The 26,030-nt window shown below is 34.6% G+C and overlaps 1 protein-coding gene and 1 long non-coding RNA gene across 3 annotated transcripts in view; one reads left to right on the top strand and one right to left on the bottom strand.

Annotated features, from left to right (window-relative positions):
- Positions 1 to 12,382, bottom strand: part of greb1 (growth regulating estrogen receptor binding 1) — a 31,791-nt gene extending 19,409 nt beyond the window's left edge. Inside the window, exons 1-4 of the mRNA XM_051133254.1 lie at positions 12,246 to 12,382; positions 4,021 to 4,180; positions 3,782 to 3,886; positions 3,467 to 3,643 (exon numbers count right to left, since the gene is read on the bottom strand). Coding sequence (XP_050989211.1) covers positions 3,467 to 3,643; positions 3,782 to 3,886; positions 4,021 to 4,177 — 439 coding nt within the window. The 5' untranslated portion in view covers positions 4,178 to 4,180; positions 12,246 to 12,382. The remainder of the gene's footprint in view (positions 1 to 3,466; positions 3,644 to 3,781; positions 3,887 to 4,020; positions 4,181 to 12,245) is intronic.
- A 42-nt stretch (positions 12,383 to 12,424) lies between these two features.
- Positions 12,425 to 26,030, top strand: part of LOC127179609 (uncharacterized) — a 105,376-nt gene continuing 91,770 nt past the window's right edge. The window contains exons 1-4 of one of the 2 annotated variants that reach the window (XR_007829537.1): positions 12,425 to 12,585; positions 14,725 to 14,932; positions 17,192 to 17,267; positions 23,611 to 24,108. This is a non-coding gene — a long non-coding RNA (uncharacterized LOC127179609). Of the gene's footprint in view, positions 12,586 to 14,724; positions 14,933 to 17,191; positions 17,268 to 23,610; positions 24,109 to 26,030 lie in introns of those variants that run through there. The other variant, XR_007829536.1, reaches the window with a different exon arrangement.

Genomic DNA, 26,030 nt, shown 5'->3' with positions numbered 1-26,030 from the left:
ATCTTTTGCTCTTTTTTGTTGCCAGAGGCTGTTGCTATAGACCTTATGCACCATAGATATAGCTATATATCTACCTAGTCTGTCTTACAGCTGCATAACAACTACCAGTCCAGTGGTGGGCAGTAACGAAGTAGTTGTAATTCGTTACTGTACTTAAGTACATTTTTCAAGTATCTGTACTTTACTGGAGTAGTTTTATTTTGAGTAACTTTCACTTTTACTTCACTACATTCCAAAGCGTAATATCGTACTTTTTACTTCACTACATTTCATAAACATATCGTTACTCCTTATAAAATATCACGTGCTCTGAGACGCACAAGCGGTGTCTGATTCATGAACAAACTGATTCTTTTCAATGAACCTGTTAAACTGATTCGCCAATCGCACCAAACGATTCATTCACGAATTGGAATGATCCGATTGCAGCTGTTCTCAAATCGACAACTCATTGATTCAAGTGATCCGTTTAGAGCGAGTCTCCAGTCAAATGAATTCACAAGTAAAAACCGGGAGATCTTGTGTGCGCGCGACCGATGCCGCGAAAAGTAAGTTACCAAGGTCGAATTTTCGTATTTTTATAACTGAAAATCATATTTAGGTCAAAGCCGTCCGTTGTTTGTGAATTACATCTGCTGTAAAAGGTGATCTGTTTAAGCGCACTGAAATGCTTGAATTCAGACACATCAAAAACGAAAAATTTTAATAACAGCTTAAATAAAATAACTCATGCACGTTCATATTCCTCGCTGATATAACGTTAGCAGTTTTACTAAAATGCTAGCCCTACGTGACGTCTGTTTATATATTGTTTTGCAACAGTATAAATGTTTATATTGTTTGGATCAGCTAGAGTAGACAGATATAATGTTTATTCAACTATACTGAAAATAAGTAAATATTGTTAGCTGATGCTAACTGTCTAGCTGCTTGCTGGTGCTAAGTTAAGATAATTTTTAGATATAAAGTCCACATATTTTTATTCAACCACCTAGATAGATTACATCCGAGGGAAAAAGAAAGGATGTGATGTTCAGATCATGGTAACTACAGTAATTATCAAAGGAAAGGAAATAATCATTATGTAAATATTTCCTTAAAATGTTCTCGCTAACTTTAGGCCTTATTCTCATGTCATATATAACTGTGACGTTATGCAAAACAAGCTTTAAAACACTTTTTTCTTACTGTTGAATATATGATTGTCAAATCTGTTTTGTCTCGGTACATTGCAGTGTAAGCTACACATTGAATATTACTATATCACTTTCGTCAATATAGTCCATATCAACAACAAAAATGTATTTTTTGGGAAAATCCCAGGTTTTTTTATGAGTAGGATTATAAAAACAAATATGTGCTAATATAAAATTCAATTAAGTAGCCTATTTAAAATTGCAAAATTAATCTATCAGTACTTTTTTACTTAAGTACATAAAAAATTGGGTACTTTTGTACTTTCACTCGAGTAAAATTGAAAGAGGAGCACTTTTACTTTTACTGGAGTAATATTTTATTATACGTATCTGTACTTTTACTCAAGTACTCAACTTGTGTACTTCGTCCACCACTGTACCAGTCCCAGTAGCCACACAGAACACTCTACCGATCACATAGCACTCTAGAAACTGCATAGCAACTGCCAAGCAAACTCACTCAGAACACAGCAACAACCAAGTCACGATCACTCTGTCTGTCTAGCAAACCAACAGCAACACTTTAGCAACCTCTCAGAACATGTGTAATGAGTAGTGTTGTTTTTTTTATAAAGAATGTAAAACAGCGATGTAGGACGATTTAGAAGTTGGTGGAGAGCATAAGACATACCCTAACTGTCTTGAACCGGAGTGCACAGAGTATGCATGCGCATCGCAGAGCTAAACACGGATTTGTGGTTAAAAAGTGTATCAACTGTATATTTCTTTAGAAAATAACTGATCATTTCACTAAATAAGACCCTTCTTCCTTGACTGGGGTCGTTTAGAGGCCTTTGAAGATGCATTTAAACTGCATTTTGGAAGTTTAAACTCACGGGCACCACAGAAGTCCGCTGTATAGAGAAAAATCCTGAAATGTTTTCCTCAAAAAACATATTTTCTTTACGACTAAAGAAAGAAAGATATGAACATCTTGGATGATAAGGGGGTGAGTAAATTATCTGTAAATTTTGATCTGGAAATGAACTAATCCTTTAAGGCACTATTTTTTTTTTTCTCAAATTCAGTTTTATTTTGATCCAATTCTGTGTTTTCCATTAATTTTCTAGATTCCTTTTAATTGGTTTCATTGCATTTTAATAATCAAAGCATATCTAATTAGTTGATTTTATAAATATATATATATTATTTTATTTATTTCAGAACTACTGTGTTGCTTATTTAAATTTTTCTGGTAAATAAATTCTGGTAAATTTCTCTGGTAAATATTCCTTAAAAATTGTCTCAATAATAATTTTATTAGCAGTAGTAGTATCATTACATTAAGTAATACATTTCTGTCACAGTTTCTTCAAGTTAAACCAAACTTTTTTTGACCTTCGATGATGATCAGTATGCTTGTAGTAAACGAAACCGTGCATTTGCGCCATTCATTCACACAGAGACACGCAAAACATACAGGATTCATTTTTTAGTCTTTTTCGGCTTAATATTAACAGACACTAATCCATACTGTGTTTTGATTTAAGTGTTCTGCCCTACTTTTTATTTATTCATCCAAAATTTGGCAAATTCTGTGACATTCTGCATTTTACAGTAAATTCCATTTTTATAACTGGTTTCTTCGATTTTTTCTGTGTTTTCCACATTGTGGAATTCACAGGGCTCTACTGTTGTAATCACAGCTGAATTTCTTATATTATATCGATATTCTATACCATTTTCAGTGTGCACTTGTGGTGTGCGTGAACTGGCTTTCAGAGAGAAGAGATAGTCAAAAAGCACCGCTGATATCAGTGTACTGATACTGCGAATAAAAAGTACTGAAACCGTTTTAGATATTTCAGTATCAGTATGAAACATCAATATTTTTGACAACACTATATACAGCTATTTTGTAACCGCCCAGAACAATCCACCAAGCACCTAGCAATCCTGAATGATTTAGCAAATGTCTATCCACCTGTTTAGCAACTACCTATAACACCCTATAAAACAATCTAGTAATGCCTTTGCAACCACCTCAAACAAGCAGAACACACTAACAACTGCCTGGCAACTACCAATGCCATGTCGATATGCTGTTTCTCTAGCTGTTTCTCTATCAAGCCTATATATAAGGGTCATAGAAACCCAAATTAAAAACCCACCAATGTCTCTCTGACAAATGGAAATGTGGTCTCTTGAGGTTAGGGTACCCTGACCCAAATCAGGGCTTTGGCATTTTCTACCTCTCCTTCACAATCTGGCTCTTTTTTTTGTAATGCAGGGAATTGAAATGCTGGTGCATCCTGTTTAGTGCATCTTACCTAAAAGTGCATTACGTCCACATTCATCGGGGAGAAAACGCAGGTCCACCGCACACACCAGAATGTGATCAGGCACACTGGGAGATTTCGCTCCGACAAGTAAAAACCCAGGAGGGACTTCCAAAGACTCGGTGGCCATGGACGAGAGCCGAAGGTCTTTGCCTGCCTGACAGAACCCTGAAATTGCACAAGTTTGTATCAGGACACACTGACTCTATGAAGGTACATCAGTATGAATGGCTATAAATGTAGTGACTTTCAGCTAAAATAGTCATTATTGATCTGCTCTGTTATATATGGCTCATATGAACTCACCATCTGTAGTACAGGATCCCTCTGGTGGAGGCTTCATTTGATATGGAATTGGAGGGCTGTTTGAATCTGAGCCATCCTCTTCATCGTCATCCTCATCTCCTCGACCTGTAAATAATACATTAAAATAAATTAACAAAAAGCCAATAAATATTAAAGTAAATAATAAAACTGAAAAACTTCAAAACAAATTAATGTATTCTAAAGAGTGTGATACCGCAGAAGACAGGGTGAAAGCTCACCATCATGAGAAAAAGGCCTTTGCTCTGCTTCCAGGTACAGCTGAGAAAACACAGGTCTAGGCACTACTGTGTTGGATCGCAGTGACGCCTCTATGGAGTTGTGCAGCACCTCCTCAAACCGTGTGCTCTGAAGGTGTCCTGTATATGAATTCCCCATGACCTTTAATAAAATAAATACAATTTGTTATAAAAAATTAAATGGAAATGTGAATTAGCCAAACTAAAATGGTGCATCATATTGTATATTAATACAGGAAATTGTTACTGTTATGTAGTGTTATCCTGACTATGACTGTTATTAAGGCAAACAGCTGTAACCCAGAGGTTATTTGAGGACATGATTTTGACTGCACGCAAACATGCCGCTCTGACTGTGGAGACTGAAGTCAGCTCATATTAGCTGATTTGATGTCAGTGACTCATCAGACAATCAACCTCTCTCCGTGGTCAGTAAATATGATTGCAACAGAATAAGACTTTAAAATAATCATTTAAAGCAGTTTCCATTTTCCCCACAGGAAGAAGAAATAGTGGATTTTTGTAGGGTGTCCAATTTGCAACCTCATAAAGTCAGCATGATCCAATGTCAGGGCGTCCTGACCCAGACTGAGACAGAGAGTGAGTGAGAGAGAGCAAGAGAGAGGGAGAATGACCTACCTCCAACAATAAACAAAGTAAGAAACTGGAAAAGGCTGCACTCACAGGATGAATAATGTGTTTTATAGATTTACTCTTTTCATCAGAACTTTCTGTAACTGAAAATTACGGAAAAATCAAGACATAGGCCCTTGTTTTTTCGAAATCGTTATTTTTAAGTTGATTCACCTCACAAAATTGTTTTGAAAGACTGATTTGGGACGCATTTCCTAAAAGCATCGTAATCTGAAGTAGAACGTAGAGACAATTGTTGCTAATGATTTATAAAATCAACTAAAGGTGTAGTCACTAGAGCTGAGCGATAAAACGATTATTACTGCAAATATAATTTTCTTTCGATAAAACGATAACAAGAGTTCGCTAAATGTTCAATATAATGTTTATGCACCAAAAGCGGAATGCAACAGCTCTGCTCATTTGAACCACCCCACTCAGACCAATTATCTGCTCGGCTCAAAATTAGAAACGGCTACACAACTTGAACTTACTACATGTGTTTACTCAGTCACGCAACCACTAAACAGCACTAACAGTGATTTCATCTAGTTTAACAGTGCTGACAAACAGAAGAACCACATCAAACCACACTAGAAATCAACATGATTTAACTATGGATTTACTGTAGTATCACTATCTGCACCATGGTATTGTGTCTGAAATGTGTGTCAGAAAACTCATATCGAGTTTTACTGTATTATTAATGTAGATATGTTTTAAATATATTAAAGGAGTAATGGAATATAATTACAGCATTTTCTGTGATTAAGCTATAGTGTATAGTGCATTTATGCTATAATGTATTTAGACTATAATGTATTTGCTGTTCTTCAGACATATACCTAAAAACCATACACAGTAGTTACATTTTTACCATGGTATTTAGATGCAATATGTGTGGTTTTAAATATGATATTCAAATAATATCACTCAATGAAAATACAGAAACTAAGAAATAGTTTTTTCTATTAAGACAGAAAAGGAAAAATGACTGGGAAAGTGTAAAGAATTAAAACATGTGAAGTGTTTGTCATGTCAAATAGACTATAAAAAATAGTTTAAAGGCTAAATTAACTTAATTAAGTTAACTTAATTAACAAAAATCTGCCTTTAAACTTGGAAAAAAAAAAAAAAGATTTGTGATAATTATCAATATCAAATTTTTGCATGATAATTTTTTTTGGCCATATCACCCAGCCCTAAGTCACATTTCTGCAAAACTTTGCAGGCTCTAGGGCTGTCTCCATTACAGATTTATGCAAAACTTTCACAATATTTTATAAATGTCAATAAAAAAGTACGGCGAAATGACACCGTTTTTATTAACCGTTGTTATGCGACTTTTTTTCCTCTCCCGATAAGTAATGGCAATGGATTTTGGCTGTCTTTAACTGAAAGAGGCGTATGCGTGTATCTTCACAGAACCAACACAAAGAGCCACTTCAGAAAAGTGTGCAGCGCGCCTGGTAAACATAAGCATTGATTAGAGTGGCCGCGATCAGCTCCGGTGGCCGTGTCAGAGCTGTAACACACTGCAGACATGTACATAAGCATTAATGGCAGGGAAAGCTCCTTATACTTGAGAGCAGCCATGTATGAAGTGTTTCTTGGGGGTTATAATACATTGAAGAATGATCATATGACTTTTTACACATGTCATGTGACCTGTAAATGCAAAAAAATGGTTTCCATAGCAGTTTTGTAAAATATTTATTTTTTGAATTGCCTGAAAAACCACCTCATGTGAGTGTAAAAACTTTTTTTTTGCGATACATGGGAGTTTTGCGCGAAATTGACAGGTTCCCATTACGCATATTTTCAATCCGCAGTTTCAATTTGAAGAGTAAGCTACTGTCAATAGTGGAGTGATGCATAAAGCATCGCTCAAATAGAAGTCACTTTCTTTTTTTTCTGATCAACATTTTTATTCAGATTTAGTTTTACATCAGAAACATATCACAATTCAAAGTTCACAGTTCAAAAGAACTAACAACCAGATGCCATGAAGCCGTCCACTTGTACAAAAGTAGAGGAAGAAAAATAAAAGAAATAAAGGCCAGATAAGCATAGGAATGTCAACTTTTCAGCCTATCTAGCAACATCACAGCAATATTTGACCAACTCCAAATAGTGTTGTCCTTTGAGCCTGGCAGTGGTACCCTTCCAGCAAGACAATGTCTTTGAAGTATGATAGCCAAGTAAAAGTTATGGGAGTGGATGGTTCTATCCATAACTGCAAAATAGTCTTTTTGGCAGCAGTACTTGCAGCTGATAAGGTCCTTTTTGATGAGCGTTCAATTGGAGAATGGAATCATCTAACAATAGAAAAACTAGGGGATCTCGAGGTATATACAAGTGCAGGAAGTCCGAAAGAACGGTGTGCACCACTGCGTATTCCCAAAACATGTGCGAGCAAGAGCCTACCGTAGATTTATTACATAAATGTGACCTTGGAACACAAAACCAGTCAAGTAGCATGAGTATACTTGTAGCAATAGCCAACAAAACATCGTATGGGTCAAAATGATCAATTTTTCTTTTACAAAAATCATTAGGATATTAAGTAAAGATCATGTTCCATGAAGACATTTTGTAAATTTCCTACCGTAAATATATTAAAACGTAATTTTTGCTTAGTAATATGCATTGCTAAGAACTTAATTTAGACAACTTTAAAGGCGATTTTCTAAACATTTTGATTTTTTTGCTCCCTCAGATTCCAGTTTTTCAAATAGTTGTATTTCTATCCAAATACTGTGCTATCCTAACAAACCATACATCAGTGGAAAGCTTATTTATTCAGCTTTCAAATTTCAGCCTTCAGCTTTCCCTTATGACTGGTTTTGTCCAGGGTCACAAATGACAATAAGGATCAGATCTAAGTTTCATTGTGTATAGTACAATGGGAGTGATATAGGCCCTAATAATAGAAGTCACCTTCAAACCAAACACCCTTCTGTTTGTCAACCTGGCAAAATACATGTGAAATCTGCATGGGGAAATTTTTCATAAAACTCATGTGTGGATTTCTACGCAAATGACTAGATTTTGCCTGTGAAATTTCACCGAACAATGGTAAATGTGATTCAGTGTGAGTTCAGCTCACAGATTTGATACAATCACAATGGTCAACAGCTCACAGGAAGAGATTATAAGTAAATAAAGTTGTTAATTCAGTGTTAAATCACAAATAACCATTGTATGACTTCAAATTACATTAAATATAGAGTATTAGTTGTATAGACCAATTTTATGGTGCGTTTGCATCCTTTTTTAAAACTTGGAAGATTTAGTCCTGATTCATTGCAAATGCATGGAAAAGCACAACCAGCAAAGTCTTCACAATATGTTTTTGTCTTATGTTTGGAACAACATGATTAAAGACAGAATTTCCAAATTTGGCAGAACGTCTGCTTTCATTTTATATGTAGGTGTAGGACACCCAACCGTGTGAATGGCACAAACTGAAGCCACTAATGAAAAAAGCTCTGGGGCAGAAAAAAGCCCCTTGGACATAATCCCCTCGCTTTTAAATGCTCTCTGCCATATGTTCCTTCCCTCAGCCCCAACACTCATCCCACACACTGGGACTTCACAACACAGTAACACCCTAAAGCAACAAGGAAGACCAGCAACATGTCATATAAACATCAACCAGTACCACCAATAAAACTTTTATAACCAGAAAGTGAAATTCACATGCTCTCATAATATTTCTAACCAGAGGCAGGATCTCATGGCAAAGCATCAAACTTTTTTTTGACTCGTTTGGGCATTTGGAGCCACGCCATGACCAAAAAACCATATTAGCATTTTGTGCTGAGGGGGAGAAAACGGCAGTTAAATAAACAAATGCTAACGCAGACAGGCTTTGGAGATAGTCAAGGAGATAAAAGAGCAAGACGTGATAGCAGCGAGGACGTTCAACAGCCCCATCCTCCCAGACAGAGCTTCCTTACAGGGAGGTGACGAGGTCTTTCATCTTTCCCGGACTCCCCCCTGGGATAACATCACCCAACTATTGTGTCTCCGTTTATGGCCTTCTCTCTTAAAGACAATCCCATCTTTTTTTCGCTCTGTCTGTCTGTCTTACCTACACATCTTTCTGACACTCTTTACACTTCAAACGATGAAGAATTAGCTAGAAAATATCACAGCTGAGACACATTTGTCCCCTCAGTTTTCCCCTTAGTTTTACTGACCTAACAAAAGCCAACCAATGGACATCAAAAAGTGACAGTAAGATTTACATAATGTTACAATAGATTCTATTTAAAATAAATGCTGTTCTTTTGAACTTAATCAAAGAATCCAGAAGAATTCAGTTTTCAACATTGATAATAATAATAATGTATCTTGAGCACCCAATCAGCATATTAGAATGGTTTCTGAAGGAACATGTGACACTAAAGACTAAAAAATTCAGCTTTACTATCACGGTATTCAAAAATATGTTAAAATATATTAAAATTGTAGAAGAAGTGGAACTTTTAGCAGAAGATGTGCTTACCATTTTACATTTTTCATAAAGGTCTAAAATTGCACTTTTCTGACAATTTCAGAAAATCGCAGTTCAACTAGGTGAGGAGATGCACATAAAAAGTACAAGGGTGCCAACCACATTAGAGGCATTTGGACTCTTTGTATCTCTAAAAATGGGCATCTGAAGATCCGAAACTGAAAGAAAGTGCTACTTTCACTACTTTTTCCTCCTCTAAAGAGGACGGAAGAAGGGGGTGGATGGCTTTTAAGACATTTAGCCTTGGGAGTTGTGTGTGTAAGTGGGGGCTGGGGTCATTCCCCGCTCCTCACATACAATAAAACTGAGCAGACGACCAGTAGAAGAGCTGAAAACGGAGAGAGGAAACTTATTGAACGTTATTGTTGAGCAGGGAGTGGGTGACACAGCAGGTCTCAGCTTCGCCTTTGCCCACCGGCACGCACACACACTTCTACGTGAAGCCCGCCGCATAGCAACAGGCCAAAGGTCAGGGCTGGCAAACAATGTTTGGGCAGTGCTTTGATGTGCTCAGGCATGGTCCAGCCAGGGGCTCAATGGACACAAAGAGGCTGAGAAGGGCAGTCAGATAGCACCGCTCCATTCTTCTCATCACCTTTAGCCTTTGACCCCCTGCACCCCTGCGAGAGATCACATTTCAAGGATGGCCAGTTGCATTCAGACAGGTCTTTTTGTCTGATCTTAAAGCTGCTGCGGGAATAATTTGATCATTTTTAGCAGAAAGAAACATATATGACTGAAGATAGTAGGTAACGTCTCAAAGCATGATCACACAGTGATGGACTAGTTGTCGCATTCACTGACCACCTGTCCTAAATAAGCTATCATTACAGCTCCAGTTACAAAGCTACAAAGTCAACAGCGACTACTGTGAAATGTGTAGAAAATACCACTCTGGCTCTGAATGTTGTGAACATTGCTTCACACAGCCCAAATACCAGCTGTGCCCACCAAAAACGAAGATGTCCAGTGTCTTAATAACACATATATGTCATCTCTTGACAGCTGAAGTAAGTGGTCAGTCCTGAGTTTCAAGATGCCCTTTGTTCAGATCAACACCTGAGGCTCTTGTTACCAATTTCTGTAATTACTACTTCAGTCTGACAGATAGTTTGGACTTTTGGAGTCTGAAAAGGCTTTTGTTTTCTTGTGACAGGGCTTGTGAGGAATAAAGGCAATCTACGTCCAAATGGCTGAGGTTGTTTTCTTCTCAGCGGTTTTGGAGTGGCTTTTGAAACACACTCTCGTGGTAATTCGTAACTTTTTATGTTTTGGCAAAATGGTGGCTAATTCGAACGAATGTGTAGGATCTCATTACTAGTATGTTTTTGTATGATTACATGTCACTGAAAGATGGGTGGACATTGTATGAACTTCATATGAAATCAACATAATCATCACCTTGTAAAGTTTTTATGCTTTCTCATGCTTTTAGGTTGGCTTTTGTGGAAAACTAGAAAGAGGATCACATCACACAGAATCAATTTACCAATTAAGTATAATAAAGCTTCATGTATCAATTTCTGTAAAATAATAATGACTAACTACTAAAAGTAGTATATTGAATGAAGCGAAACTACCAAACAAACAAGTAAGCTGATGCAGACATGCTACATATTGTACTTGAATAAATAAAGCACAATACAACTGCATAATTATTGTAAGATCATTTAAATGCAATATGTAAGGCTGATCAGACAAATGTGACATTGTATTTTGAATGTACTGCATGTAATTATTGATTTTTCCTCATAAATAATGTTAGTGTAAGACTAGTGCCCTTTTGCCCTGCAGGTTTGGATATTAGTAAATTAAATTATTTGCAAAAGCACACTATGACATGAGGCAAAATGCTCAGTATTGCTGTAAAAAACTGTTCTAGTGTCTAAATGTGTTTTTAAAGAAGTGCAATTGGGAGTGCTTTTACAGCCATATTTTAGGACACTCAAAGCAGCAAGCTGCAATGTTTGTCCTTGAGAGAAGAGATAAAATGTTTGTTTTGTCTGCAGTTTGAAATGTAGGGAAACTCAACAAATCAGAGTATGCATTTAAACATTCATACTCTTTCACAATATTAACAGAGCATACTTCTTATAAATGGGATGAGAATAGAAAGAAATACCCAATTACTTCAGCAGTCATTTGTAACTGTACAAAACCTTTATGCAGATAATAATTAATGTAATTGTTAATATGCATAATTAAAAACAGAGTTTAGAAGAGCCTTGCTTACATAAACTCACATTATGGAATGGACAGTGTGAAACTCTACAAGGAAATTAAACTAGTGTGCAACAGGTTACTGTTGTCAGCATGTAATATATGTGACCCTAGAACCAAAACCAGTCATAAGCAGCACGGGTATATTTGTAGCAATAGCTAAAAATACATTGTATGGTCAAAATCATGTTCCATAAAGATATTTTGTAAATTTCCTACCATAAATATATCAAAACTTAATTTTTGAATAGTACTATGCATTGCTAAGATCTTCATTTGGACAACTTTAAAGGCGATTTTGCACCCTCAGATTCCAGATTTTCAAATAGTTGTATCTCGGCCAAGTATTGTAATATTTGTAATATATATATATATATTGTAAAATATATACTAACAAACCATACAGGGTCACATAATTGTCTTGAAGAATAGAATTTAAGTTTAATTAAATCATCTATTGCAGATCAGTGACAGTATGGACATTAACTCTTCAAATCATTTACGTTTCTTATTAATTACACCATAGTTGGTGAAATAATGTAGCTGTTTTCTCTTTGCATTTCATAAGTAATTATGGAAATGAATGAGATGTTTATTTTTTTTCATTTAAAAATCAAAAAGTTACATTAAAGTTATTATAGAGATCACTTTTATCAAAAAGCCTGTTCAGACTTAAAAAATGAATACATTCAAACTCTAAAAAACTATTTAAATAGGGGATGTGCTGGAATCAGAGTATGGATAGCAACAGCAGTCTTTCCTATATATTTATTATGTTTAACATACTATAGATCAGATCATGCAATAAGCGCAATACTAAACGCAAGCTTACCTTTAATTCACTAGGAAAGCACTCAGATATTCCAGGGGAAATTGACTGGGATCGGGCTGTTCATGTACATATCTCCGAGATGCGCGACTCAGCCGCTTCCACTGTGTACGAGCAGTCAGCCCTGCTGTGAAAATGCCGCTGGCCGCATGTGATGATTTGATACAGCGAACAGAACACCCCTCCCTCCTCGCGTGATGGTATCGCTCCATTATCCTCTTCTGAGCTGATGTCACCCCTTACGTCTCTGAAGAGATGGTATCGTCCGACTTCACCATTTGAGCGGCGGTTTGGAAAGACCGTGAGAGCTCATGGAAACGGTCAGGTGTGATTTAAACACCAGGTGAGTTGCTGCTTTTTTATCTTAAGTAAAACATAAGCAGTTCACAAATGCGTTGTATGGTTGCTGTAGTAAAAACCCTGGCCCAAATAAAAACAAAATCAGTGACAATCATACTGAGATGCTGTGAGGGTGTTTTTAGTAAACTCACTTAACAATTAACTTTTTTACTTTGCGTAAATAGTGGTCCCAGAGTGGTTCATAAACCATATTAACAGACCCAAGTGTATAGATAAGCAATTTATCAAATTATTGATGTGACAGTGGGTTGCAAACCGAGCAAACAAGCATAAATGTATTCATCAACTCTTTATGGCCATCTGCTGGACAAAGACAGTCACAACACAATTTGTTCAAACTTTTCTTTTTTTTTTCTTTTCTTTTCTTTTCTTTTCTCAATCCAAAGTCCATTTGAATAACTCATATAGTATTTCCACTTTCCAATAATGTAGTTGTTTATTAAAGTTAATTAAGGCATGAGGTCATATGGCATCATAGGTATTACCAACATTTTTTACAGCATTTTAATTTTATACAGCATAGATCATTGTTAATAATGAGTATAAATTCAGTTACAACTATTTTTTTTTTCTTTTCCAAACTTACCTGAGACTACAGAGAGAAAAAAAACTAACTGACAGATATACATTAAAGAATAATCATGTATTGTTGTAAATGTATTTATCTAGATTGATTGTGATATTGCTAGTTTAATACACATGCAAAGAAATGCACATTAGCTTGTAAAAAAAAGCTTTAAAATATAATTATTTCTGTGATGCAGAAACATTCAGAAATCATTCTAATATGCTAATTTATTATCAATGTTGGAAACAGTTGTGCTGCGTTTTTTCAAATATTTTTTTTGGAAACTGTGATACTTTTTTCAGGATTCTTTGATCAATTAAAAATTGTTCACAGGATTTATTCAAAATAGTCTTAAAATCTTAAATCTAACAATTTAAGTCTTTACTATCACTTTTTATCAATTTAACACATCCTTGCTGAATAAACGTATTAATGTCTTTTAAAGAAAGAAAAAATGTACTGACCCAAAAGATTACAAAAGATACAAAAGATTTCTGTTTTTAGCTGTTCTTTTTAACATTTTGTTCATCAGAGAATCCTGAAAAATGATTACAGGTTCCAAAAGGAAAAATAAAAACATATTGATAAAAAATCAGCATATTAGAATGATTTCTGAAGGATCATTTGACACTGAGGACTGGAGTAATGAAGCTGAAAATGATGCTTTGCATCACAGGAATAAATTCTATTTTAAAGTATATGTAAATATACTTATAAATAGAAAACCACTATTTTAAATTGCAAAAATCTTTCACAATATTACTGTTTTTTCTGTATTTTTAATCAAATAAACACAGCATTGATGAGCAAAAAAAAAAAGATAAATAAATAAATGAAATAAAATAAAATAAAAAATAAAATAAATACTTATATTTAAACACATCACATAGTTGTGGAATACTGATATACTGAGCAATGAGTTTCATGCATTTTCACATAGGATGCATTTCTTCACTAAACACTGACATGAGAAAAAAACATGCAAACCTAGGCCTAAACAATGTGTTGTTTTTGAAATCTCCACAGAGTTTCTCTAATATAGCCATTCACAGAATAAGGAGGCCTGTATGAAGTTAATGACTTCTCTCATACATTCCCTCTTTTCCACTCGTCCGGTGACAGAATTATTAAATTGACATGAGCATATCACATAACTGTCACCCATCGTGTGTCGCCGCCACCAACAAATGTTCATTTCTCATTTTTCCCCACAAGTCCCCGTCTTTGGCAATCTGTCATCCTGACGGCTTCTTATTCCCCCACTAAGTGCCCACAGGCGAATGTGACGCTCATTGGTGACAAGAGCATTTTAGGTTGTCATGCACTAATGCAGAAGTTCCCGGGGACCCAACCGGTGTATTCATCTTCATCTGCTTGACTTTGCTCTTTCCGCTGTTGTCATAGCTTTGGTAAATTAAAGATGGCCCCTCCTTCTCCGTGAAGAGCACTGTCAACAATTTACCCAAATGCACCTCATTAGCTGGTCACGCTGCCACTCAACTGCAGATTTAGGCTTTTAATCCAGGTGAGTTATTGTTACTTTGTCATTAACAGGCACTGGGACCTAATGAGAAAACAAGAGCTGGAGTCCGGCCAAAAAACGAGAGCTTGCTGGTGATTCATTGGGCCAGACCACACCAGATTCCCCCACCCCAATGGGAGATAATAAGGCCATTTATATGGGTGTCAGTGGACAGGAAGCACGACCATATCTGGACTCTGAAGGGCAGACAATCAAGTCTTCAGAAGAAAATGTTGGAAGGTGAACCCTGATATTTTTTTTTTCTTCCAAATAATACTTTGGACCTTTTATGTTAAGTTTTGCATATGTGATCCTGGACCACGAAACCAGTCTTAAGTAGCACGGGTATATTTGTAGCAAAAATACATTGTATGGGTCAAAATTATATTTTTCTTTTATGCCAAATCTCATTAGGATATTAAGTAAAGATCATGTTCCATGAAGACACTTTGTCAATTTCCTACCGTAAATATATAAAAACTTAATTTTTGATTAGTAATATGCATTGCAAAGAACTTAATTTGGACAATTTTAAAGGCGATTTCCTTTTTTGAATTTATTTTTTTTTTTGCACCCTTAGATTCCAGATATTTTTATGGTTGTATCTCTGACAAATATTGTCCTATACTAACAAACCACACATCAATGGAAAGCTTATTCAGTTTTCAGATGGTTTTCGATAAATCTCAGTTTCAGCCAGTTGACCCCATGACTGGTTTAGTGGTTCAGGCTCATATATGTATTTGGTGGTCAAACGGTAAACTGGCAACACTTTATAATAAGGTTCAATTAAATAAAGTCTTAATTGTAAATGAACAAATATTGTTTTTTTTGTGTGTGTTCTTGATACATTAATTTTAATTTATACAACTTGTACTAGTGTATGCAAAATGTACTAGTGTATGTCAAATTAACATTTGCTAATATCAGGAACAAATAGACAATTTCACAACATTTTTTAATCCAAGTTAATGCAAATGAATAAATATTGTTAATTCATGCTTGTTCATAATTCATCAATTTTAATTTATATAACTTAATTAGTATTACTAGTATATGTGAAATTAGCACTAATTAATGCATTATGAATTAATAAACAACAATTTTACAGCATGTAATAATCTAGCTTAGTGTAAAAATATTAAATAAATATTAAGAAATATTTTTAATTAATGTTTGTTCATGATACATTAATTTTAATTTATGCAACTTGAATCAATAAAAATATACTAGTATGTGTAAAATGTGCATTAATTAATGTATTATGAAGTAATGAGCAACAATTTTTACAGCATGTATTGAACTAGCTTAATGTAAATAAATAAATAAATATTAATAAATATTGTTAATTAATGTTTGTTCATAATACATTAATTTTATACAACTTGAAGTATTAAATGCACTAGTATATGTCAAATTAACATTTGTTAATGCATTATGTATCAGGAACTAAAATTAACAATAATTTTACAGCATTTATTAATGTTAAATGTTAATGTAAATGAATGAATATTGTTAATTCATGTTTGTTCATTATCCATTAATTTTAATTTATATAACCTGTTATGTTAAAAATATACCAGTATATAGAAAATTAGCATTATTTAATGCATTATATATCAGGAACTAAAAATGAACAACAATTTTCCAGAATTTATTAATCTAAGGTAATATAAATGAATAAATGTTGTTAATTCATGTTTTTAATTAATTTTCATTTATATAACGTGAAATAAAAATATACCAGTAAAGTTAGCATTAATTAATGAATTATGTATCAGGAACTAAAAATGAACAACAATTTTCCAGAATTTATTAATCTAAGGTAATATAAATGAATAAATGTTGTTAATTCATGTTTTTAATTAATTTTCATTTATATAACGTGAAATAAAAATATACCAGTAAAGTTAGCATTAATTAATGCATTATGTATCAGGAACTAAAAATGAACAACAATTTTTACAGCATGTATTAATCTAGCTTAATGTAAATAAATATTAAATAAATATGAATACATTATTAATTTATTATTATTAATAAATTGTTGATTTGTTCATAATGTATTAATTTTAATTTATACAACTTGAAATGTTAAAAAAATGTATTTATGTATAATAACATTAACCAAGACTAATAAATTCTAGTTATCATAAACTAATGCATTAATTATGATTAAAAACTAAATATATACTAGGATGTGTAAAATTAGAACCAGTTAGAGCATTAGGTATCATGAAATAACAATGAACAACAATTTTAACAACGCTTGCTAGATTAATGTAAATTAATAAATACAGTTAATTCATGTTTGTTTATAATACAGTTTTAACTCATACAGCTTGAAATGTTAAATGTGTGTTTGCGAATGTAAAATTAACATTAACCGAGATTAATAAATGCTGGTTATCATAAAGTAATGCATTAATGATATGTTTAAATTAAATAAGGATTGTCTGTTAAAGCAGAAACACTCATGTATTTCTCTTCCTTTTCTAGAAACCATGCAGACCTTTCTAGTGCTGAATGCTGTCTGTTGGGATGCTATCCCTTTAAATGTCTGCCGATGGGACAGGTATTTCTAATTTACGCACAGTGATTACCAAAGTCATTTTAATGAATATCATTGCGATTTTGCAAGCTGTAAAGCATATCATTACCATTAGGCTTTTACACACTAGCCTAACTAGGGATGCGTTCAGCAAAGCCTTAACAAAGTCGTTAAATCCATTTAAAAAGAGCCTTATTTGAGAAGCAATAAAATTTTAAATTATTTTATTACCAAAAGAGTATTTAACAAGTAGCTGATTAAATGCCAAAGGCAGGTTATCTAAGTTTAACCTTCAGAAGAGAAAATGATCAGAGTCTGCCCCTGGCATTGTTGGATAGAAATATCATCCCCCATTATCCCGCCACACCTGAAGTTGCAAATGGCCTTTTGTGGGAGGCAGGGAGGAAAATTATGTGATTCAATTAATGACCGTCTTTATGTGAGAGGGGAAGTGTGGCACATTGTATAGGATAGTATGGAGGGTTGGGGGCTGGAGTGCTAGCGGAATCATCTTTAAGATGGATTGCATTTGTGTAATATAAGAATATATGATCATGACCTCTTACGCCTGCGCTTATGTGTCATCAAGAGCGTCACAAAACTCATTTCCATTGTTTATGAAAATTAATTGAGCGAGTAAAACTATGAAGAGAAAACATATTTCAATTAAATTAATGTTAATGCTATTAAATATTGTATGCAGTTTTAACCCTGTGAGAATATGCAGGATAAATACATAATATTTTACAACAAAGTTGCTCATAATGCCCCTCACGGTTAATTAAAAATTGTCCTGCACTTATCTGCATACAAAATGCATTTAAACTGAAAAATGGAAAGTAAATACACAATCATCTGTGAAATATGGCTCGTACCTTGCTGACCATTCATAATTATTCTTTTAATTATCTGACATATAATTTGAGTGCTGTGGCTTCTCGGGGTTGCAGATATTAGGCTGTAAATATTAATGGACGGAGGCAATTCACTCACAAGAGGGTTGCAGAAGTAATGAACAATGTGACAGCAGAATCTTAATTAAGCAGAAACACCAAGACCGGATCAGGTCTGGACCACCAGAGAGACAGTTCAATAACACTGTCTAATCATGCACTTTACAGTTTGTACTTGCTCATTTATTTACTTAAAATATGGTAATTCATTTAAATGAAAAACATTGATGAATTGATTCAACAATGAGCAATGTTTTCTTGACTTTTGCTATTCCTAAAGTGAGACAGTAAGTCAGTGCACATTACAATCCTGTTAATTGTTGTGTGTAAAGAATTTAAAAATCAAAATATTGTTATAAATACTTTTTATTTTAACACTGAGATATCCGTCAGCAGTGTGTGTGTGTGTCAGGTGCACTCAGTGGCTCCTGTGAGGCCACGGGTAGATGATGAAGTATCAAATGTTAGCCGGCCTCTGTGATGAAAGTCTGAAGCAATAAGCTGCAGTAGCTAAAAGGATCTGGTTCAATAGCGATTTACCTCTAAACTGCTTAAGGGTATCTCACAGGTGCCAAGAAGCTTTTTATTTGATACAGTACAGTAGTATTAATTCAGGTTTCTTGTTTTCATTTTTATCTCAATTTATGTCGTATGCCGTGAGTCTCCCTGGGAAAATATCGCCTCAAAGCGCTGTCATATGAAACGAATAACAATCGGTTGTTTGACCTGGCTGTAACAAGGTTAATTATATTTTGCCGTCTCTCTTTTCAATTTTTCTGCCCGATGAATGAGTGATATGTGAGCTCTTGAATATTTCAAGGTGAGCAGAAACAGAATAATAGCTAGCAGTGTTTTGAAATACTTCATGTCACTGTGATCCGAATGTAATTAGGTCTAGGTTTTTTCCTCAAGCTTTTGGCCTGGACTGTCAGCCACATATTTGATAACACGCTCAACCTATTTTAAGGTTAAACTAAGTTAACTTTTGCCTGCAGAGACACAATTCATTGTAATAAGTGGTCACTGCCACAACAAAATAGAATAATACTGTATGCAACGTAATACTGAGCCTCAGAAAACTTCAAAGGTGCTGCAGGATGACTTAAAATTATTTAAATTAATATGTTATTATTATTTTAGCAAAATATATACAAGTATAGCAAAAGTACTGGCTGAAATAAACAGTTGAGAAGCACTGCTCTATAAAAATAACACATTTAAATGTGCAAATTATTGATCTGCATTGTATATTTTCTACTATGCCTTATGTAGCATGGGTATATTTGTAGAGTAGCCAAAAATACATTGTATGGCGATTTTTCTCAATATTTTGATTTTTTTTTTTTTTTTTTTCGCCCTCAGATTCCAGATTTTCAAAGAGTTGTATTTCGAACAAAAATTGTCCTATCCTAACAAACCATACATCAATGGAAAGCTTATTTATTCAGCTTTCAGAAAAAAAATGACCCTAATGACTGGTTTTGTGGCCCGGGGTCTCATATTACAATATCTAATGCTGTTTCAATTAGGTTTATTAAAGATTATATGCAGTTATTTTACAGCAAAATTAAAATGTACATAATTATTCAGTCTTTTTTTTTTTTTTTTTTTTTTTTTTTTTTACAATGACAACGACATATTTATATATTAGGTAACACTACAATATGGTTCCATTAGTTAATGTTAGTTGATGTATTAACTAACATGAATGAACAGACAAGACAAATATTAAAATAGGCAAAAAAAATTATGTAACAAAAATTAAGATACATATTATTTTAATTCACCCCTTTAACAACTGTTTTCTATTTTTTTTGTATGTATTTATGTATGTATTTATTTATTTAAAAATACATTGTATGGGTCAAAATGATCAATTGCTCCTTTTATGCCAAAAATCATTAGGAAATTAAGTGAAGATCATGTTCCATGAAGATATTTAGTAAATTTCCTACCATAAATATATCAAAACTAAATTTTGATTAGTAATATGCACTGCTAAGAACTTAATTTGGACAACTTTAAAGGTGATTTTGATTTGTTTTGCACCCTCAGATTCCAGATTTTCAAATAGTCGGCCAAATATTGTCCTATCCTAACAAATCATACATCAATGGAAAGCTTATTAAGATTTCAGATGATGTATAAATCTCAATTTCGAAAAAGTGACCCTTATGACTGGTTTTGTGGTCCATTGTCACATATAGACTGCATTTTGCCAGTTATTTCAAAGTTTTAAATTACGTTCTGAAAAAAGAGCAAAAACAACGGTAAATTGGTGCACTGTAAGCTATTACAAGTACACAGCAGCATTCCCCCTTATTGTCAATGGGTAATTAAAGTCCAACACAGCATTGGTGTGATGGCTTTAATTGCCCCTTTAAACACAATACATTGTAATTAAGCGCAGGGCGCGCGGGGTGGAGGGTGAAGGTGACAAACGGATGGCAAATGATCTGAGGATACGCGGATTTGATCCACAAGTTTAATAAGATGTCACGCTCGTTCTCCGCCTGGCGAGCGTCTGCTAATTTCGGCGGGCACGAGCATTCTCTGGAGGTGTATCAGCGCGCACGGCCCAGAGCTCCCACACACCTCTTTTTCTTTTCTATTCAGAGAGCAAACAGCTTGCATTGCCCTGCAGGTATCGCAGGCATACGCTTTCACCTTCACTCTTTCTCTCCGGTCACTCCCCAGAAGAGCGCGCGGCAAAGTTTTGCTCCCCTTCTGCCCCTTTTTCCGCGCGTATGCCGCGCGCAGGCAACGGTGCGTGGCCCCGCTCAGCCTTATTAAAAGTGGAAGGCGATATTTCACCCTCAAGAAATATAACAAGATAGACAAGTGAGCAAAGCTAATCCTGGGGATGAAATTAGCAGGCAGAGTCCGGGGCCTGCTGGAGATGATGAACGAGGTTGAACTACCTTACACAGGCGCGCGTCCGCTGGGATAATTACGCCAAGCTCCCGGGCTTGAATCTGTCGGCGGGACTTTTTGATGGCTCTATTTCAATGGGGGCTTGCCTGTGAAATACATAGTAAAAGCTATTAAAATTGAAATTGTTCTAGGGTGGTGTTGGGAGAGTGGGCTATTGACCCTATCAGGCAGTGTTTAATAAGGTGTGCCTTGCGTGGGGATTCTCAGGGCGCCCGGCGTGTCTTTGACAGTTTCGCGCGCGCACACACTCGTGCTTTCTCTGTTCCTCACATTCAACTTTTCAAGTGAGGCAAAATTCATAGATTAGTAGTACAACGACTGAATGTTATTGATAACTAGAACCACTCAACTGACTTAAATGGGATAGAAATTCTGTGTCTTAGGAAATATGATGATATGTGACCCTGGACCACAAAACCAGTTTTAAGTAGCACGGGTATAATTGTAGCAGTAGCCAACAATACATTGTATGGGTCAAAATGACCAATTTCTCTTTTATGCCAAAAATCATTAGGATATTAAGTAAAGATCATGTTCCATGAAGATATTTACTAAATTTCCTACCGTAAATATATCAAAACTTTTTTTTTCTCTTTTTTTAGATTCCAGATATTTTAATGGTGGTATTTCGGACAAATATTGTCCTATCCTAACAAACCATACATTAATGGAAAGCTTATTTATTAGCTTTCAGATGATGTATAAATCTCAGTTTCAAAAAATTGACCCTTATGACTGGACAATGTTGTTTCAGTTAGGTTTATTAAAAAAATATATGCAGTTCTTTGTACAGCTCTACAGTATTGTGTCTTAAATGGATATATGAATCCTTAAAAATGTACGTAAGTATTCAATAAATTGTGTTTTACAATTATAACAACATGTTTGTATATTGGTTAACATTTTACAATAAGGTTCCATTAGTTAATGTTAGTTCACAGTGCATTAACAAGGTTAACAAGCAACTTTTAATTTTAATTATTGCATTAGTTCATATTAAAATTAATGCTGTAGAAGTATTGTTCATTCTTAGATCGTGTTAACTTCAGTAGTTAACTAATGTTAACTAATCAACCTTATTGTAAAGTCTTAACAAAATTATACTGGCTGTATATAATAGTTAATATTTACTTAATAAATAATGTAGTAATCAAACTATATTTTACAATATATGGTAACACTTTACAATAAGGTGTCATTTGTTAACATTATATTTGTTGTCATGTATTAACTAACATGAATGAACAATACATTTATTACACTATTTGTTAATCTTTGTTAATGTTAGTTAATAAAAATAGTCGTTCATTGTTAATGTTAGTTCACAATGCATTAACTAATGTTAACAAGCACAACTTTTGATTTTAGTTATTGCATTAGTTCATATTAACATTAATGCTGTAGAAGTGTTGTTCATTCTTAGATCATGTTAACTTAAGTAGTTAACTAATGTTAACTAATCAACCTTACTGTAAAGTCTTACCTATATTATAAAAGCTGTATATAGTAGTTATTTTTTTTACATAATAAATATTATAACAATTAAAATATATTTACAATATATGGTAACACTTTACAATAAGGTGTGATCTGTTAACATTAGTTAATGTATTAGCTAACATGAATGAACAATGAACAGTGCATTTATCACACTATTTATTAATCTTTGTTAATGTTAGTCAATAAAAATGCAGTTTTTCATTGTTCATATTAGTTCACAGTGCTTAACTAATGTTAACAAACACAGCTTTTGATTTTAATAGTGCATTAGTTCATGTTGAAATGAACTAGAAGTATTGTTCATTCTTAATTCATGTTAACTAAAGTAATGATCTAATGTTAACTAGTCAAAAAGGTAACACTTTACAGTAAGATGTCATTTGTTAGCATTAATGTATTAACTAACATGAACAAACAATGAACAGTTCATTTATTACACTATTTATTAATCTTTGTCAATGTTAGTTAATAAAAATACAGTTGTTCATGTTAGTTCACAGTGCATTAACTAATGTTAACAAACACTTGTGATTTTAATAATGCGTTAATAAATGCTGAAATTAAAATGAACTAAGATTATTAAATGCTGTAGATGTACTGTTCATGTATAGTTCATGTTAACTAGTGTAGTTAACTAATGTTAACTAATGAACCTTATTGTACAATGTTACCACATTATTTATTCACTTCACAGACCAATTCAACTTGGCTAGGTTACACCAAAAAAGTACACTTTAAGAATCATAAATAGCCCTTTAAGATTCACAGTTGCTGGTGTTATGGTGTAAAACCTGGCTTTTTGCATTATTTTACACGCTTTTACCCAGTCAAGTGTCTTTAAATGACCAACCAAGTTAAACGTACACCGTGCACGGGACCATGTCGCAATACATTATCGCTTCACTGATATACCAGATTGAGAATAACATTACACACATGATCTCTTTTACAAAGTCACACCAGCGACATTATTTATGCAGGTAAACATCAGAGGACGCATTGCAAACATCAAGGAGATGTTTGTGCATACGCTGCAGTTGGGAGGGAGATTTTACTGGAAATAAATGTGAGAATCCTCAGCGCTTGGCTCTGGGTGGAGGTGGTCGGGTGCACATGAGGATAAAGCACAGTAGAGTCGCATCAGGCTTTGACCAATACGCTGACCCGTCTCCAGGGGAACAATGACTTTGAACATTTCTGCACCCGGCCCTGGCACCTTCATTGTACGAGTGATGGCGCCAGCAAACCTATTCATCACTTTCCACTAAGTTACCTCCTCTTTGTTTTAGTTCACAAATGTAGGTGGAGAGAAACAAAAGCTGAGAAACGCACACGCATTTACTGTGTATATACATTCACAAATACAAACAGTTAAGCTCAGATGCATCAGTACGGGGAGTTTGAACCTTCTTTAGATGCAGCGTATCAGTAAAGTTGCATTTAAACCACTAAATGACAAATGATTTGTTTTTGTTTTTTAAAAAACATGCTTATTGCTTTAATACACATGGCATATAATTCACCTTATATGTACAATACAATATAAATAAACACATTTTTGGATTAAAATGAAAAACACTTTGGAAAATCTGTTTTGAAAATGACCAGCAGATGGCCCCCCCTTACCATGAAATAGTACCTTTTTCCCAAGCACCTCTGCAAAAGAACTCCAAACAATTTAGAAAAAGCAAAAACGGTTGTTTAAGAGGATGATCCCACTCTCTTGTCTTTTTCTAATAATTTATGGAGTCTAGCAAAACTCCTGTCTTTTGTCCTTGGAAAATTAATTAAAGTGAGAATATGCAAGCTTTCACAATGATACACTGCATGTGCCTTAGTTTTGTCCTTCTACTCTTCAAAACACTTTTTAAAACCTAGTTATTTTGTCTGCAATATAAAACTCCTGCTTCTATAATTGTGCATGTGTGTGAGAAAACTAATTTTAATTGTTATAGGTTCAGTTGCTAAAGTTGCATAAACGCTGACACAGAGGCATTTTCATGTTTTGTTTTGTTTTGTCTTCAGCATATGTATGCATTTCAGATTGCCTGTTTAGCATGTCTTATGACAGGACAGTCTTTTTGAATTTTACTAACATGTTAAAAAATGTCTTCCCATGAAAAAATGTAGCACTGTTTTCAGAATGTTTGTGGTTAAAGTCAAGCATTTTTTGTTTGACAAGGCTGCATGTTTATGCAAATGTAAACCTTGTAGATTGTTTTCATCGCCGTTTTGTGGATTTCCAAAATTTTAGCTGCCTGGTAACTGTCTGTTTTCAGAAGAAATGGGAAAAGATGTTCTTGGAGAACTTTTTGCTTATTTAGCGAGGCTGTAATGACATTTGATTTAAGATTAAATAGCTGGTATTTAACTGAGTTACCTACATAGTGTAGGTTAAAGGGAGAAATTTAGTTTTGTGAGATTATGTTAAATGTGCATAATGAATACAGAATGTTGTAAAAAAGAATTTAGCTAAAATCCAGCCTAAAAACTGTCCCATGGACGTGAATTCCAGCAGTGCTGAGCGCAGCTGCCAGCGAGGGTAAATGAGAAAGTGGGTTTGCGGCTCCTGCCACACTTAGCAGTTACGCAAATCCAATTTAATTCCCTCTCATATGCTCTCACAGGTATCTTTTGTCCTTTAATCAAATTCTGTTTACGGTTGAGGCAATTATTTCCAATTTACCCACTTAAAGGAGAATGAAAATGGTCCACTAGGAGACTCGCGGAGGGGAGGGGTGTGGCGCGGTGCGCGAAAGTACACAGCTTGCAAACAGGTAACCTCTAAAAGAGCATTTTTGCTTTATCTATGCTCATTTCCCTCTGCTATGATTTAATTTCCCTGCCTTTAAACATGACGAATTACTGCTCTTGTCTTCACTTAATGCTTTTAACAGATCCCAATAAACTGCATTAATCGGTCGCGCGGCTGGCCCGAACCTGCAAGCTGGAGTTGCTCATTTGCCCTATTAGTGACGAGACTTGAGCCCATAACCAGGTGGATAATCTCCCGGCTTTACTGCTTTAATTATGCCATAATCAGTGCAGCGGTTGGCCCCGTTTAAAAGCAGCCAGGAGCGATACCTCACTGATACCTCGTCTCTCGCCGCTAGCCCATATTCTCTATGTCACAGCCAAGCTCCTTTTTGACGAAGCATGATGAAGGGCGCGCTAACTTTGTAGGACAAGACAAAGCTTAAACATATGGCCAGAATCCCCCAGGTGCCATCTTCTGTGATCCTTCCACAGCTCAGTGCTGTTTCCTGACTCAAACATCTACCATTGCTGGATCTCTGATTCATGACCATTTTTTTGGGTGCGTGTAATTGCATTTTTTGGTCTTGCATCAAGTTCCAAAACCGTCATATGGTAAAAGACATATGACAGAGTTTCTATAATG

The sequence above is a fragment of the Labeo rohita genome, chromosome 17, assembly GCF_022985175.1.
Source record: "Labeo rohita strain BAU-BD-2019 chromosome 17, IGBB_LRoh.1.0, whole genome shotgun sequence".
NCBI classification, from domain to species: Eukaryota; Metazoa; Chordata; class Actinopteri; order Cypriniformes; family Cyprinidae; genus Labeo; species Labeo rohita.
Note: the sequence above shows the minus strand (reverse complement) of the source record. Positions and strands in the feature narration are given on the sequence as shown.